Source organism: Mya arenaria, chromosome 3, assembly GCF_026914265.1.
Source record: "Mya arenaria isolate MELC-2E11 chromosome 3, ASM2691426v1".
Lineage (NCBI taxonomy): Eukaryota > Metazoa > Mollusca > Bivalvia > Myida > Myidae > Mya > Mya arenaria.
The window spans coordinates 44,756,169-44,772,080 of record NC_069124.1 but is presented as its reverse complement, the minus strand read 5'-3'; the positions used below and the strand labels follow the sequence as shown (position 1 = coordinate 44,772,080).

The 15,912-nt window shown below is 36.8% G+C and overlaps 1 protein-coding gene across 1 annotated transcript; it reads right to left on the bottom strand.

The window, feature by feature from the left end:
• Positions 1 to 927: 927 nt before the first annotated feature.
• Positions 928 to 9,726, bottom strand: LOC128226048 (replication factor C subunit 3-like). Its single transcript, XM_052935946.1, has 9 exons — positions 9,289 to 9,726; positions 8,425 to 8,460; positions 5,161 to 5,366; positions 4,202 to 4,299; positions 3,249 to 3,430; positions 2,795 to 2,931; positions 2,438 to 2,536; positions 1,792 to 1,861; positions 928 to 1,352 (listed from the first exon to the last, which is right to left on the bottom strand). The coding sequence occupies exons 1-9, from the start codon at positions 9,724 to 9,726 to the stop codon at positions 1,164 to 1,166; spliced, it is 1,455 nt and encodes a 484-aa protein (XP_052791906.1). The 3' UTR covers positions 928 to 1,163.
• Between the last annotated feature and the right edge of the window lie 6,186 nt (positions 9,727 to 15,912).

The following is a 15,912-nucleotide window of genomic DNA, read 5'->3' as shown; positions in this document are numbered from 1 at the left end:
GTGAAATGTGGAGATTTCCCCTGAAACTTCAGCTGTTAGTTACAGTGATGACTATAAAGAATGCCTTATTGTAAAACATGATGCATCATTTAAGAACTGTACAAATAGCTATGTTGAGATTATTGCCCCTTTGTCAATTGCTGTACATAATTTGGTTAAATAAGAGGACCATGATGGCTGCTGAAATTGCTACAATTGGCCTGTACATTTTGTACAGTAATATTGAAGCTTCTTTTGTTTGGATGTTTTTTAAACCAAATATTCAAAGAATAAAAGCTGTTGCAGACGTCTGCGTCGCTGTAATCCTTGCAGCATAGTTTTACCTGCGAGCACATATTCAGTATAGACCATTCATTGAAACTTTCTAATCCAGTTTCATAAATAGTTTTTGTATTAAATGTAAATATACTTCCATTTCACGCTATTGACTTGTAAAAGCAATCAGCTGAGGAAGTTGTGATTTAATCAGCACAGGGCACTTTTAATGCAGTTACACAATTTTTCCTCCACTGGTAGGCACAAGCTTTATTACAGACTGAAACTGGCCCAACGATGTATGAAAGTCCCATGGTTTGACATGGTCAGCATGCTGCTAAAATATGTATACAGGAACTAAAAAAGTTCATCATTGTTAAAGGTTCAGATCCAGCTATGTCACTTAACCTTTGACCTACACACCGTGTCCCTGTTTCAGTAAAGATTGCAAGGCTCAAGATCTTAAATTTCCAGCCGTAACCCTGTGGGCATAATCTGTTTTAATCTATAAATCATAGACATTTATCACATAAATTCAGCCCATAACTTTATAGGTGTCCCTGAGCACTCTTCAGCCTGGCAAGGTTTATGACTAAGATTTCTTAATGTGACAATCCTCCATTATTTCCGATTTGGTGTCTATACTGAACTTTTTTACTAGTCAACATAAGATTCACATCTCCCCTTACTTTATTAACAAATATTCAACAATCACAATTATTCATATGACAGTTAAATTTCAATTGGTAATATCTAATTAATACAAAATTTTCAAATCCTTGCCGACATTTGACTCTGTCACCTGTCTTTCAGTGTCTCTACTTCAACACTAGCACATTTCTCAAAAGCGACTTCAGACCGTCAATTACATAAATATTGCATGTCCAGTGTATTCTGTCAATAACACTTCAGAAAATGTCTGCTATGCCTTCCTCAAGGAAACGTTTATAGATGGCCATAAACTTGGCTACAAATGCCTCAAGATGGTAGATGGCCTTCTGACCAAGCTGTAGACGGTGCTCATAGTACGCTGCTGTCTGAATCACCTCTGTCTTCAGCTCACCATCACAGCTGTTGATCAAGTTTTGTAATAAGCCCTGCCAGATAAAAGTTTGATTTATAATACATGCATTATTAACAGTTGATTATTAGTGAAAAACAACATAAATATGTTTTGTGTATCAGGTGGGGATCAAACAAACATCTGGCTCTACAGACGGACACTCAAACATCACTATAGAAGCTAGCTCCATAGCAAGACAGTATTAGCGCTACATCCAATACCTGGTAACATAAACTTGTATAATGTACGTTCATTAATGGACATAATCAGTTCAAGACTGCAGGATTGTCACAGTTGAAAATTTTGCCTTAAAAGAATTAATTCTAATAAGAAATTAAATAGTCCCGTGCCCTCATGCGACATGCACGCGCCAGTGGATCAAAGAAGTAATGAATGGCTGAGAATACCAGCCATTAACAATATCACTTCCTTTAATTTTATCATGGAGCTTTCAAACCTGAACTGGGTTTTACCTTCATAATGATGTCAGCTGGAATACAGTGGGTGAGCAACTCGTAAAGTCGACCTCTCACTTCAAACAGTCTGAAAACAAACATTTGCAGAAAGTAGAATTCTCAATCTTAAGATAAAATAAAATTTCTATTTTGACTTTTATTATTTCATTCATAAATGGCCTAGTGATATGACACTAAAACACATACATCCATGTACTTAATATCTGTGTCGCTAAACTACTTTTACATTAAGTAATTATAATGAAACATGAGAAGTAATCCAGCCACAATCATATCAACAGAAAAGAACTCGTGGGCAAAATTAGATTTTATCAAAAAGCCAAAGCTTATCGACTTATCGCTAAATGACTTATCGGCCACTTTTTACCATTAAAATTTTGTTGGCCAAACTATGTTTAAATTCTTTAAACAGGAAGCAGGAGGACACAAACTAAAGCCAATCGAATAAAACTTGGATAAGTTGTCCACAGGTTATATAGTTTGCACATTTAAAGTGATTTGATTGGTCGATATCAATTATTGGATAAACATTGACCCATCGGTAATTTTTTTGGCTAACTGATTAAACCAAGGAGATATCATGTTCAATACAATTGGCAGCATTCTACTTCAAAAAGGTGACATAATTTCTAGAGGAGCTCACCTTTTAGGACTCTGTTGTTGAACGATCATGTGTGCAGTGTCGCGCAGATAGACCTCCCAGTCTGGTTCACTCACTGCCTGGTCAGCGGTGAAAGGGTAGCTGTTAAAGACAAATTTCGGTAACCCTTAAATAAAAGAACCAGTCACTTTGGCGTCAGATAATGGCTCAACAAATTGGGCTTAACTGTTTTTAAATCTGACAGCAGTGTTTTTTTTAAATAATTTCTTTTTTTTGAAATATCAAATCCTTTGATTATATCAATATATCTTGTCGTGGTTTTATAAACCCAACTGTAATGCTGCTCATAATTAATATGAAAAAGAATTCAGTGAACTTCTGTGATAAATCTTCGCTTACTGTTGAACTCTGCAGGCCTCACACATGAGAAGTGCTCGTCTGAGATTACGGTTGCTCTTCTCTGCGATTCTCTTTGCTAGTTCCATAGGGAGATTCAGACCTTCCTTCTTACAAACAATCTGTAGGATCTGACACACCTGACAAAACATGAAGGTGTATGGATTAACTCATCCAGATTAGCGTAAGCCCGCAATTGGTAAGAAGTGTTCCCAGCTTGCTCAAATTATGGATAAACTGGCCGAGATTAGCACAAGCCCGCAACTGGTAAAATGCGTTCATATCTGACTCAAATTCTGGGGTTTTTTTTATAGCAGGGCGAGTTAATGATTAAAGTGAAGCACCAGTGTAAAAATTTGGACTTTTGTTATTAAGAGTAGGTAATTATCAAGGGTGATTATAATCCCTTTTAAGCATCATATCAATTAAATACAAGTATATGACTAGCAACCAGTACCTCATCCAATGAAGGCGCAGCAACGCGAATGCCCAGACACCTGCTCTTAATGGCAGGGATAACCTTACTGGTGGAATTACAGCACAAGATGAGGCGACAGGTGGCCATGTACTTCTCCATGGTACGACGAAGGGCGTGTTGGGCGTCCTTTGTCAGACGGTCAACCTCTGTCAGCACAACCACTACAATAAGGCTAGAATTATTGATAATGTAAAAAGAACAATTTAGATTTTAAATCCAACGTTAGACTGGAATCATTTTAAGGTTTTCATTTTTATTTCAATTTTTTAACTAATAATGTTGTAGATTATGAACTACATTGATTATCATGGAGGATTATCAAAATAGTTCATATCTTTTTGACCAGTGTAATTAAGTAACATAGACTTAACAAAAGCATATATTGTTATAAAAACAATAACAAATATTTGTTTTTGTTATTTTTTTACAATGTTCCAGTAACAGAAGCTGAAATACCTATCCATTTCTTTTGTTAACAGTATGATTTAAAACTTTGATAGTAAAAATAAAACAAAACTAAACAGAGTGAATGCCAACCCTTGTCTCTTGTTGGGGTTTTCCAGTTGAATATGGGCATAACTCTGTAATTATTTAAAACAGAGTAATGGGCCTTGCTATACATGTTCATTATACAAATTGTCTCTGACAAAATGTTACTTTTGAATACAGTCATGGAAATTAGACTTGAGGATGAACAAGCCCGAATTCTTATATTAATGCTTGGCATAAAAAAATTGAACAAGCCCTGCTATATAAAATTCAGAATTTGAGCAAGCCCGGAAAACATTTTACCAGTGCAGGGCTTGCGGGCTTGTATTAATTTCGACCACTGTGAATATCTTGAAAAGTTTTTTAGTTATGGCCAATATTTAAGTTTGTGCACAACGCCGAAAAGAGACACCAAGCAGACAAGCTAAAAATTGCTAAGTTACCTTTAAAGTCCCTCTGTGTAGAAGATTCCAGCTGATTAACCTGAGCCACAGTCTTGATGAGTTCCTGAATCACTACGCGATCATTATTACCAACATCACTGTAAAGGAACATATATATTATTATATTATTATTCATACTTGGACATTGTTCATGTATAATTGTTTAGGCCTGTTAAAAGCAAATTGTCCATTTAGGATAACATCCCCAAAATTACTAAGTAGGGATTAATTTTTTTTCAAATATACTTTATTAAAAGATCATATATACACATGTTGTTATGGAGCTTTATTCTGTCAAAAGTTAATGACAGTTATTTTTTAAAAGAAAAGTATTTTTTAAGGTGGGAAGACCGAAACAAAACAAAAAGATTTTTAGGCCTAATGATAATACATGTACCACATATATATATATATACATGTATGATGCGCTTAGGGTTTGAGCCTCTTTTTTTTTTTTAAAATAGACAGGGTGTTAAAGAAGAAGAACAGTGTGCTAAGTGAGAAAAGGGCACATTGTATCAGGCTGTGAAGAACTAAACTTGAACATTATGTTTTTTTAGGAATTTTATTGGGTTCACCTGCAAAATATTTAACTTTTGTGTGTATTAATAAACAAATTAAAAGGAATATTTAACAGTCTTATGGTTTATTCGTATGAAGGCAGAAAGGTGCTACCAAAAAAGGGCAGTGCAGCGATCGTCATTCAATATCTCCGTGAGTAAAACACAAATGTTACTCTTTTAATTATCTTAAACTGACAACATACAAGTTATTGCAAATATTCTGTACAAATATCTGATTTCTTCCACTAGTACATGGCATCAAATTTGTGACAAAACCCTGCTATCTATAATTCAGAATTAAAGCAGTGCAGGGCTTGCGGGTTTGTGCAAACTGTGTTTCTATCTTGTATACAAAGACTAAAAATAAAATAACACAACATTTTAATGAAGTTTTACCTCGGATTAACTTCAATGTGGTAGTTACTGGATATTGTTGAGATTTCCAGCTTCTTCTTAGATGGAGTGGTAAAGTGATGTTGTTCAATGCGGAGTTTCTCCACTCCAGACCCATACAGTTCTTTCAAAATACACATGATCCTCGTCTTCTTTCCAGCCCCTGATGGACCATACACTAACAGATGGGGGAAGTCACCTCCAGCGACCTACAATATAGGAAACATTAAACACATTTGTTTTGGTGATTTTCATCTGCCTAAAATGGGGCCGATAATGGGAACCTTAAAGGAAACCGGAGAGGAAAAGTGCGCCCAGTGTGGGGCTCAAACCCATGAACACCAGAACACTAGAACGGCTAACCAACTGAGACAACCGGGTGGCTGGTTCTTACCCATACACATTACAATCCTTTCCCCAGTTTAATACCCTTTGAGGCCGACGGAGGGACTCTTGTTGTTTACCAAAGCCACCATTAAAGATAAACTGAGAGGAAAAGTGAGCCCAGTGTTGGGCCCTAACCCACAACAGCCTGAACACAAGCACAGCCCTCTTACAAACTGAGCTTATTGTGCGACTGGTTCTTACCCACTACATCAAACACATTGTCAGAAGTCTGAAAATAGCACGGGTAAATTAAAACTAACTCTATTTTGCAATTGCATCCATTTTTCTACATCATTTAATGCAGCTATCTAGACAACAAAATTTGACGAAAATCCCTGATGGGGCCAAACATTAAAATGTGTCTATCTGAGTAAAAGCATGTCAGCAAGGTTTATACAGTTAGGAGTAAACAAACCATTAATCTCATGTCATAATCTGGGACGAGATGATAACGTGACAATACGATGATGATAGCGTGACAATACGATGCGTGACAATAAGATGCGTGACAATACGATGATGATAGCGTGACAATACGATGATGATAACGTGACAATACGATGATGATAACGTGACAGTACGATGATGAGAACGTGACGGTACGATACAACGCTTACGAAAACGCGACATCACGATCTTGCAATTGTGAAAACGCGACATCACGGTGTTACAATTGTGAAAACGCGACATCAAGGTATTACAATTGTGAAAACGCGACATCACGATATAACAATTGTAAAAACGCGACCAAACGATGATGAAAACACGAAAGTAAAAAAGTTACTGCAATATTTTTTTCATTGTTTATATAATCGACAATAAGTCGAATAAGGCCACAACCGTATCTCCTTCGATGAACATGTTTCGAACAATTATGTTTTTATTTGAATGTCTATGTTATACATAGCCTATCTTGAAGTCATGTTTTCCTAAGAGTAAAATCTACCGATAGAAACAAAATATGTATGGGATTAATTGTTGCTAAACATTTTATCACCTGCTGCTAGTACATCGAAAATATTAGGGATCTTTTTAATCAAATCCTCTTGCAACTTCACTTCCTCAAACTGATGTTATTTTCATGAAAGTTAGGTCAACATTGATTATGGGTTAGGGCATGTGAGAGTGCAGGACACTTACAAAGTCAAATGTTAGTCATTTTATCCATTTGAACACTGTGGATAATAATGCGGTGTGTCAAGTGTCGGTGTGGGTAATGTCAGGACATGCACCGTAGCCACAGTTGTACCATATACCCTGTTTCAAGCCACATGTTTTGTCAATACATTGGATTAGAATTAAACTACGGAATCCGTTAGGACCATCGCCTGTGAATATGCTGATCGAAAACGCGATACTCGATAACACGATGATGATCAGCTTGAAGAAAATATCACAATTTGTAATATTTCATTAGAGGTAATATAAAACAATATTTCAAAACAGATGCAAATATGACTAACAGTTCATTGGACACTATCCTTCGAAAGTAAAAATGTTACTTCCCCCTTAATAGAACTCATGTTCACTGATGACGTCACACATTTTCTGGTATTCATCTTTGTACGTTGAACACGTTTTCAAACCACTCCTGAGCGATTTGCAATCGTGATAAACAGTTGTTAACAGTTCATGGTTTCGTTTTAATCAATGAAATCGAGTGATATGGAATGTTCCTGCTTTGACCTTAAACAACTGAAGGTTAAACCGTAATTTTTTAATCAATTTTGAGTTATGTTTGAGATAAAGAAAGTATGCACGTCTGCTTTGCGGGAGGTTTGATCGTTTTTTTTTTCATGAATACAACAACAACCCTAGAATGTTTAGAAATTGAAAACATAAATCACAAAAGTCTGAAGGAAAGACATATTTGCATAAAACGAATCTTAAGGGAAAAAAATTCCTTATCTTACTGCTTAAGCTTAACTGCTACTCAAAAATGACAGTGGTGTTTTCAATAATAGGTATTTGTATAAAAATAGAAAAAAATGCATACATTTTTTTAAACAAAAAACGTATTATTTTATAAGTGTGCATTAGCCTTAAACATAATGATGAGAAGTTCTGTACTGAGAGAATTAAAAATGCTGTTTGAACAAAACCACTGTGGAAGTAATTTAAGTACATTCAGATGTGTAACTTAAAACTTATACTTAGATATTTTGTTTATATTAATTATGTTTGAACTTTAATTTATCAATAATTTTGTTTTCATTTAGAATTCGAATGCAGTTAAAGGATAACCATGATAAACACTTTCATTTGCTTTTAATAATTCAAAATTATGTCGTAGATATACAACATTAATTAATAAGTTATATACAAAAATAAGCTTCATAATAAAAATCGAACTGAACATATGCATTAATGCACCTGTGCACCAGATGTTCAAATTGCAAGAAAAAAAGAAAATTGTCGAAAACTGACATAAACTTGGTATTAATGTTTACAATGCATTGAAACTTACTTACTGAAGTACCACATAGTTTACAACTGATTTAAGTTTGGCAGTTTATTCGTATTTTTCCAATAAAAAAGATAACTGGGTATGTCTACCTAGTAGAATTCATTCCTTATGGGTGATTGGTTAGTCGATATTACCAAGTTAGGTATATAGCTTAAATATACCACTCGTTTGAAGTAAGCCTTCATAGCACAGTGAGAATAACATTGGACTGTCATTTTGGCGACACGGGTTCGAACCCGGTCTTCAACACATTTTTATTTATTTTTTGGTACTTTTTTACAATTATGATATCAAAGCGTAACATATTCTATTAAATAATTGTCCTGAGATTCGTTACAAAAAAACTTTTTTGGTGCCAATCTGGTGTACAGTCCCTTTAATGTTGGAGTGTTTTCACTTAACTTGTTGAGTACCTTCTTAAGTGACGCAGTCACAAACCGCATCAAAACCTAAAATGAAAAGGGAAATAACTTACTATTAGTGATCCTTTTTTATTGCAAACTTACGCACCCTTAATGTCTCTGAATAGAAGTATATTCAATTGACTATTTTATGAAATTCATTTTAATGTGTTCATACCAAATGGTGTCATAAAAATACGCTAAAACTGTAGAGGCAGTTAGTGATTTAAACTCCAGCGAGTCGAACACAGTGTACCATACGTATAGTCATTTTCATGTTTGTTTACGTCTGTCCTTAGCTTTCAGTAGGATTTCTTAGTGTCCGTATGAACAAAATATAAACTTTCAACCATGTGCTGTCTAAGTGGCTTGAGAATGATCAAGGTCTGACCTCCGAAAATTAGGTTCGTCATACATGTACGTAGGTAAGACCCTTAATGGGTTTGTACTTCCTAAGACTTGGGGATAATTTCTGCAGATGTTTGACCTAGCCAAAACATTGATCAATAAACGGCGGTCAGAGAAGTCATCAGATCACGGAGCAATATACGACCGTTAAAGGAGCCAGCAGTTCACGGAGCAATATACGATCGTCAAAGGAGCCATCAGAACATGGAGCAATATACGGCGGTCAAAGGAGCCATCAGTTCACGGAGTAATATACGATCGTCAAAGGAGCCATCAGAACATGGAGCAATATACGACCGTTAAAGGAGCCAGCAGTTCACGGAGCAATATACGATCGTCAAAGGAGACATCAGAACATGGAGCAATATACGAAGGTTAAAGGAGCCAGCAGTTCACGGCGCAATATACGGCCTTCAAAGGAGCCATCTCCGTTCATCAAAGGAGCCATCAATCCACGGCGCAATATACGGAGGTTAAAGAAGCCAGCAGTTCACGGAGCAATATACGGTCGTCAAAGGAGCCATCTACTATCGTCAAAGGAATCATCAGTTCACGGAGCAATATACGGTCGTCAAAGGAGCCATCTACTATCGTCAAAGGAATCATCAGTTCACGGAGCAATATACGGTCGTCAAAGGAGCCATCTACTATCGTCAAAGGAATCATCAGTTCACGGAACAATATACGGTCGTCAAAGGAGCCATCTACTATCGTCAAAGGAACCATTAGTTCACGGAACAATACACGGTCGTCAAAGGAGCCATCTGCTATCGTCAAAGGAACCATCAGTTCACGGAGCAATACACGGTCGTCAAAGGAGCCATCTACTATCGTCAAAGGAACCATCAGTTCACGGAGCAATACACGGTCGTCAAAGGAGCCATCTACTATCGTCAAAGGAACCATCAGTTCACGGAGCAATACACGGTTATTTAAGGGTCATCAGAAAACGGGAGCAGTACAAGACCGTTAAATGAGGTATCATTACTTGCAGCAATATACGACCGTCCACGGTGTCATCAGTACATCGAACAATAAGTGACCGGGTAAGTAGCTACTAGGACATCAAGCAATATACGATCTTCGAAGGAAGCACCATTACATGGAACAACAAACGACCGCCACTTGTACATAAAATAGCTTGTACACGACCACTTGAAATGCCATTAATACATCGAGCAATAAACGACCATAAAAGGAGCCATATGTGCAAGGAGCAGTAAAAATTTACGACCATCCAAGGTACCATGACTGAAGGGGGCAGTACACGACCGTCCAAGGTGCAATCAGTGCATCAAGCGATGAACGACCATTTAAGAAACCATAGTTACATGGATCAATATACGAACGTCAAAAGAAAAACAAGTTAGTACATCGCGCATGTAGTGACCAGCTAAGCAGCCATCAGGACATCAAGCAATATACGATCTTCGAAGGAAGCACCAGTACTTGGAACAACATACGACCGCCACTAGTTCATAAACTTGCTTGTACACGACCGCATGTGATGCCATTAATACATCGAGCAACTTACGACCATAAAAGGAACCATCGGTACATGGATCAATACTCGAACGCCAAATGAGCAACTATCGAGCAATTTACGACCATAAAAGGAACCATCGGTACATGGATCAATACACGAACGCCAAATGAGCAACTATCGAGCAATTTACGACCATAAAAGGAACCATCGGTACATGGATCAATACACGAACGCCAAATGAGCAACTATCGAGCAATTTACGACCATAAAAGGAACCATCGGTACATGAATCAATACACGAACGCCAAATGAGCAACTATCGGGCAATTTACGACCGATCAATATACGAAAGCCAAAAGAGCAACCAATCAGTACATCGAGCAACTTACGCCATTGAAAAGAACCTTTGGTACATGGGTCAATATACGAACGTCAAAGGAGCAACCAGTCAGTCCATCGAGCAATTTACGACCATGAAAAGAAACATAGTTACATGGATCAATAAACGAACGTCAAAGAAGCAACCAGTCAGTCCACCGAGCAATTTACGACCATGAAAAGAACCATCGTTACATGGATCAATATCCTAACATCAAAGGAGCAACCAGTCAGTCCATCGAGCAATTTACGACCATGAAAAGAAACATAGTTACATGGATCAATAAACGAACGTCAAAGAAGCAACCAGTCAGTCCACCGAGCAATTTACGACCATGAAAAGAGCCATCGTTACATGGATCAATATACTAACATCAAAGGAGAAACCAGTCAGTCCATCGAGCAATTTACGACCATGAAAAGAAACATAGTTACATGGATCAATCAACGAACGTCAAAGAAGTAACCAGTCAGTCCACCGAGCAATTTACGACCACGAAAAGAACCATCGTTACATGGATCAATATACTAACATCAAAGGAGCAACCAGTCAGTCCATCGAGCAATTTACGACCATGAAAAGAAACATAGTTACATGGATCAATCAACGAACGTCAAAGAAGCAACCAACCAGTCCACCGAGCAATTTACGACCATGAAAAGAACCATCGTTACATGGATCAATATACTAACGTCAAAGGAGCAACCAACCAGTCCACCGAGCAATTTACGACCATGAAAAAACCCATCGTTACATGGATCAATATACTAACGTCAAAGGAGCAACCAGTCAGTCTATCAAGCAAGTTACGACCATAAAAGGACCAAACAGTAAATGGTTCAATATACGAACGTCAACAGAGCAACAAGTCACAACATCGAGCAATTTCCGACCATTAAAGGAACCATCGGTACATGGATCAATATACGAACGGCAAATGAGCAACCAGTCACGACATCGAGCAACTTACGACCATAAAAGGAACCATCGGTACATGGATCAATATACGAACGTCAAATGAGCAAGCAGTCACAACATCGAGTAATATACTTACGTGAAAGAACTGATCAGAAAATGCATCAATATACGACCGCCAAAGGAACCGGCTGTACACGGAGCAATAACGGTCCGTCAGAAGAATTATCATTACACGGAGCATTAAAGGTCCTTTAAAAAAAACTTTCAGTACACCGGACATTAAGTTTTAATCAAAAGAAATATCAATACACCGAGTATTAACGGGCTGTCAAATGAACTATCAGTACACGGAGCATTATCGGACTGTCCAAAAAGCCACCCGTACATTAATCATCAACTGACTATCATAATGATCACTTGTCCCCTTTAGTGCGGAAAAGTGTGTACTAACTTATTTGCCAACAATGGGTTGTTGGCATATTTCAATGTTGTAACATTACATCTATAAGTGACATAAGGATATAAATTTAAAGCTATAAAGCGTTAACGGTCTGATCAAAGAGATATCAGTACACGGAGCATAAACGGTCCGTTCTTCAATGTTGTAACATTACATCTATAAGAGACATGAGAATATAATTTAAAGCAATAAAGCGTTAACTGTCTGACCAAAGAGATATCAGTACACGGAGCATAAAAGGTCCGTCAAAAGAGCTATCAGTACACGAAGCATTAGCGGTCCGTCGAAATAACTATCAGTACACGGAGCATTAACGGTCCGTCAAAAGAGCTATCAGTACACGGAGCATTAGCGGTCCGTTGAAAGAACTATCAGTACACCGAGCATAAAATACACTGAGCATTAAGAGTCAATCGAAATATTTTCAATATACTGAACATGAACGGTCCGTCAAATAAGCCACCAGTACAGTAATTATCAACTGACGGTCATAATGGACATTTCTCCCCTTTAGTGCGGATAGGTGCCAACTTACATATTTACCAACAATGGCTTGTTGGTATATTTCAGTGTTATAGCATTATATCTACTACATCTACGAAAGCTGATCCAGAATTACGTGGACTTTTTTTTCAGTAATTCAAATATCATTGCAAATAGAACATAGAAAGTTCACATACAATACATGTAACATATCCGATACAATTCCTGAAATTTTCATTGCAATACATTTCGCTGAAATACAATCCATTCGACAAATGGCTGAAACCGACCGGCGCAGTCCAATGACGTCAAAGACGTTGGGTTCATTAAGCGTCACATTTGTTCGATGTATTTCCAACCATCACTGGCACACCTTTCATTCAGTAAATAAGGAAATGCTTGTAGTATTAAGACATCAAATGTTATATGGTACTCTTTTCCATAATCAAGAGAAAGTATAATGCTTAAAAGTATCATAACAAAAATATAATTAAGAATGTATTATTAACATGAGCCGGCTGTAAGTCAAACTAGCCGGTCGATATCCGACTGACCAATCCGCGTCCAGACTAGGTAGGACTTATAAGTTGCCCTTTGTTAACAGGCATGACCTCCGACAATCTGCACTTATCTACAGTAGTGTATTTACGACTGTTTTTATATTTTTAACACATAATACGTCTCTCATAACTGAGAGATAGTAAAGACAATTAAGGACATCGGAAACACTGACATTTTGCCTTAGTGTTGCTCAAATTATGCATTTTTTTTTGTATTTGTTTGATAACAAATTGACCATTCAGTAGACTATTTCAACCCTGCAAATGTCTTAATGTAACCGTACATTATAATCATACGTATATTTTTTGTTAGTCTTAATACACGAAATAACATCATGAGTATAATTTGACGAAACTTGCTAAACCTGTTAATTTATTATGACTTTAATCTTTTCTATCATCTATTTTTGCATCTCATTTCATACGGATATTAAGAGATAGAAAGAAACATTAAGGTAGTTATATCAATTATAATAATTCTTTAAACTAGTATAAAACATGTGATTCATAATACAGAAAGGAAGAAAATCCATTAAGTTCTGACAATTAAACTTAACAAACGTCATTTCTTTTACTTTTTAGCGTAAATTAATACAAGTTTCCCTATATTTGAGAGACTGCATTTCTACTTTAACAAAATTCCGACCTAAAAATAAATTGATTTAACGATAAGACATTAAAGTCACTCTACCTGAATTATAGAGCGCATTCTATGAATAAAAATGAACTAATTTAGTGTTATACATGTGCTTGTTTATATTTTTGTGTTACAATGTTCTATGCATTTTTTATCTGATTGTCATGTATAACCTCAGTATTATTATCGTCAACTTCTGCGTAGTTGTCGCAGGACTCTTACTCACGTGACATTGTAGACGTTACACAATGTCTACAACCAACATATATACATATATATTAAATGATTGGTGAGTGCTAAAAGATTTAGTGCGATCTTCTATCTGTACCTTTCTTTCAAATTAAACTCGGTATACTTCATAAAAACCATTGTTTAACAAATTTATTCCTCCATTTTGGTATATTAAAAATTGTATCGATTGGGGTAAATCTAATTTTGGAGTCAGAGTGCATCTTTAAGTAAAACATCTAAATGCGATTACCTCGAAAACATTTCAAATGTACTTTGAACCTTATTGCACTAAGGGGGTAAATTAAGAAGATGTTGGTCGGTATTATTAAGCATCACATGAATCAGTTATACAAATACTCATTTAAACCGAGACTGCGGGGTCACTGATCGAGTAAAAGGTTATTTACAGTGGTGTCAATACATAAATCCATTCAAATTAAATCTGCAAGATCGCAGATAGAGGTTGAAGCTATTAACAGTGTTTTTATTACATGGTCTTATTCAAACTTTAACTGCAGGGGTCGCTATCAAGATAGAGGCTCCTAACATTGCGTTCAATTTATGGTCATATTCAAACTAAAACTGCAGGATCGCTAATCGAGGCCAAGGTTGTTTACATTGTTATAAGTATATGGTCTCATATTAACTAAAACTGCGCGGTCGCTGATCGAGCTAGAAGCTGTTTACAGTGTTGTCAATACAGGGTCTCATTCAAACTCAGATTGCATGGTCGCTGTTATAGGTATTGGCTGTTGACAGTTATGTCAATACATAGCCTCATTCATACTGAAAATGCAGGGTCGTTGATCGAGGTTATGGCTGTTGACATTACTTTATATACATTGTCTCATATAAATCGAGACTGTTGGGTTGCTGATACACGTAGTGGTTGTTGACAGTACCGTTAGTACCTGGTCTTATTCAAATTGAGACTGCGTGGTTGCTAATAGACATAGAGGTTATTGACAGAGATGTCAATTAAAACCGCGGGATCGCTGAGAGGAGTTGGGGTTGTTGACAGTGCTATCAATACATGATCTCATTCCATTTAAAACTGCGGGATCGTTGATAGGAGTTGAGGTTGTTGACAGTGCTATCAATACATGATCTCATTCCAATTGAAACTTCGGGATCGTTGATAGGGGTTGAGGTTGTTGACAGTGCTATCAATACACGATCTCATTCCATTTAAAACTGCGGGATCGTTGATAGGAGTTGAGGTTGCTGACAGTGCTATCAATACATGATCTCATTCCAATTAAAACTTCGGGATCGTTGATAGGGGTTGAGGTTGTTGACAGTGTTATCAATACAAGGTCTCATTCCAATTAAAACCGCGGAATTGCTGAGAGGAGTTGAGGTTGTTGACAGTGCTATCAATACATGATCTCATTCCAATTAAAACCGCGGGATCGCTGAGAGGAGTTGAGGTTGTTGACAGTGCTATCAAAACCGCGGGATCGCTGAGAGGAGTTGAGGTTGTTGACAGAGACTTCAATACATGATCTCATTCCAATTAAAACCGCGGGATCGCTGAGAGGAGTTGAGGTTGTTGACAGTGTTATCAATACATATCATTCAAACTGAGACTGTTTTTTCATTCATCTGCTTCCGAGGAATCTCTGTATTTTCATCTTAGAGAGAATACGCAATTAAACTAAAATAAAACTATAACTGCAATGCCAGTAATGTAGGTGCATTGTACTGACTGTTTCAATCAATATGAAAAGTAGATCATTAAAAGTATCGAAAATTAAGCGTCTGTTCTTAACGTTGTATTAAGAAAGCTCTTTTAGTTCATAATTAAATCGAATAGTTTGATACTTTCACTGCACTCTTGGTGGAACAACTTTAAATGAAACGGAAGTTGACCGACAGTACTTTATGAGGTTACGCATTTAGTTGTACTTACTTTGTATTGTTTGATACATTCACTTC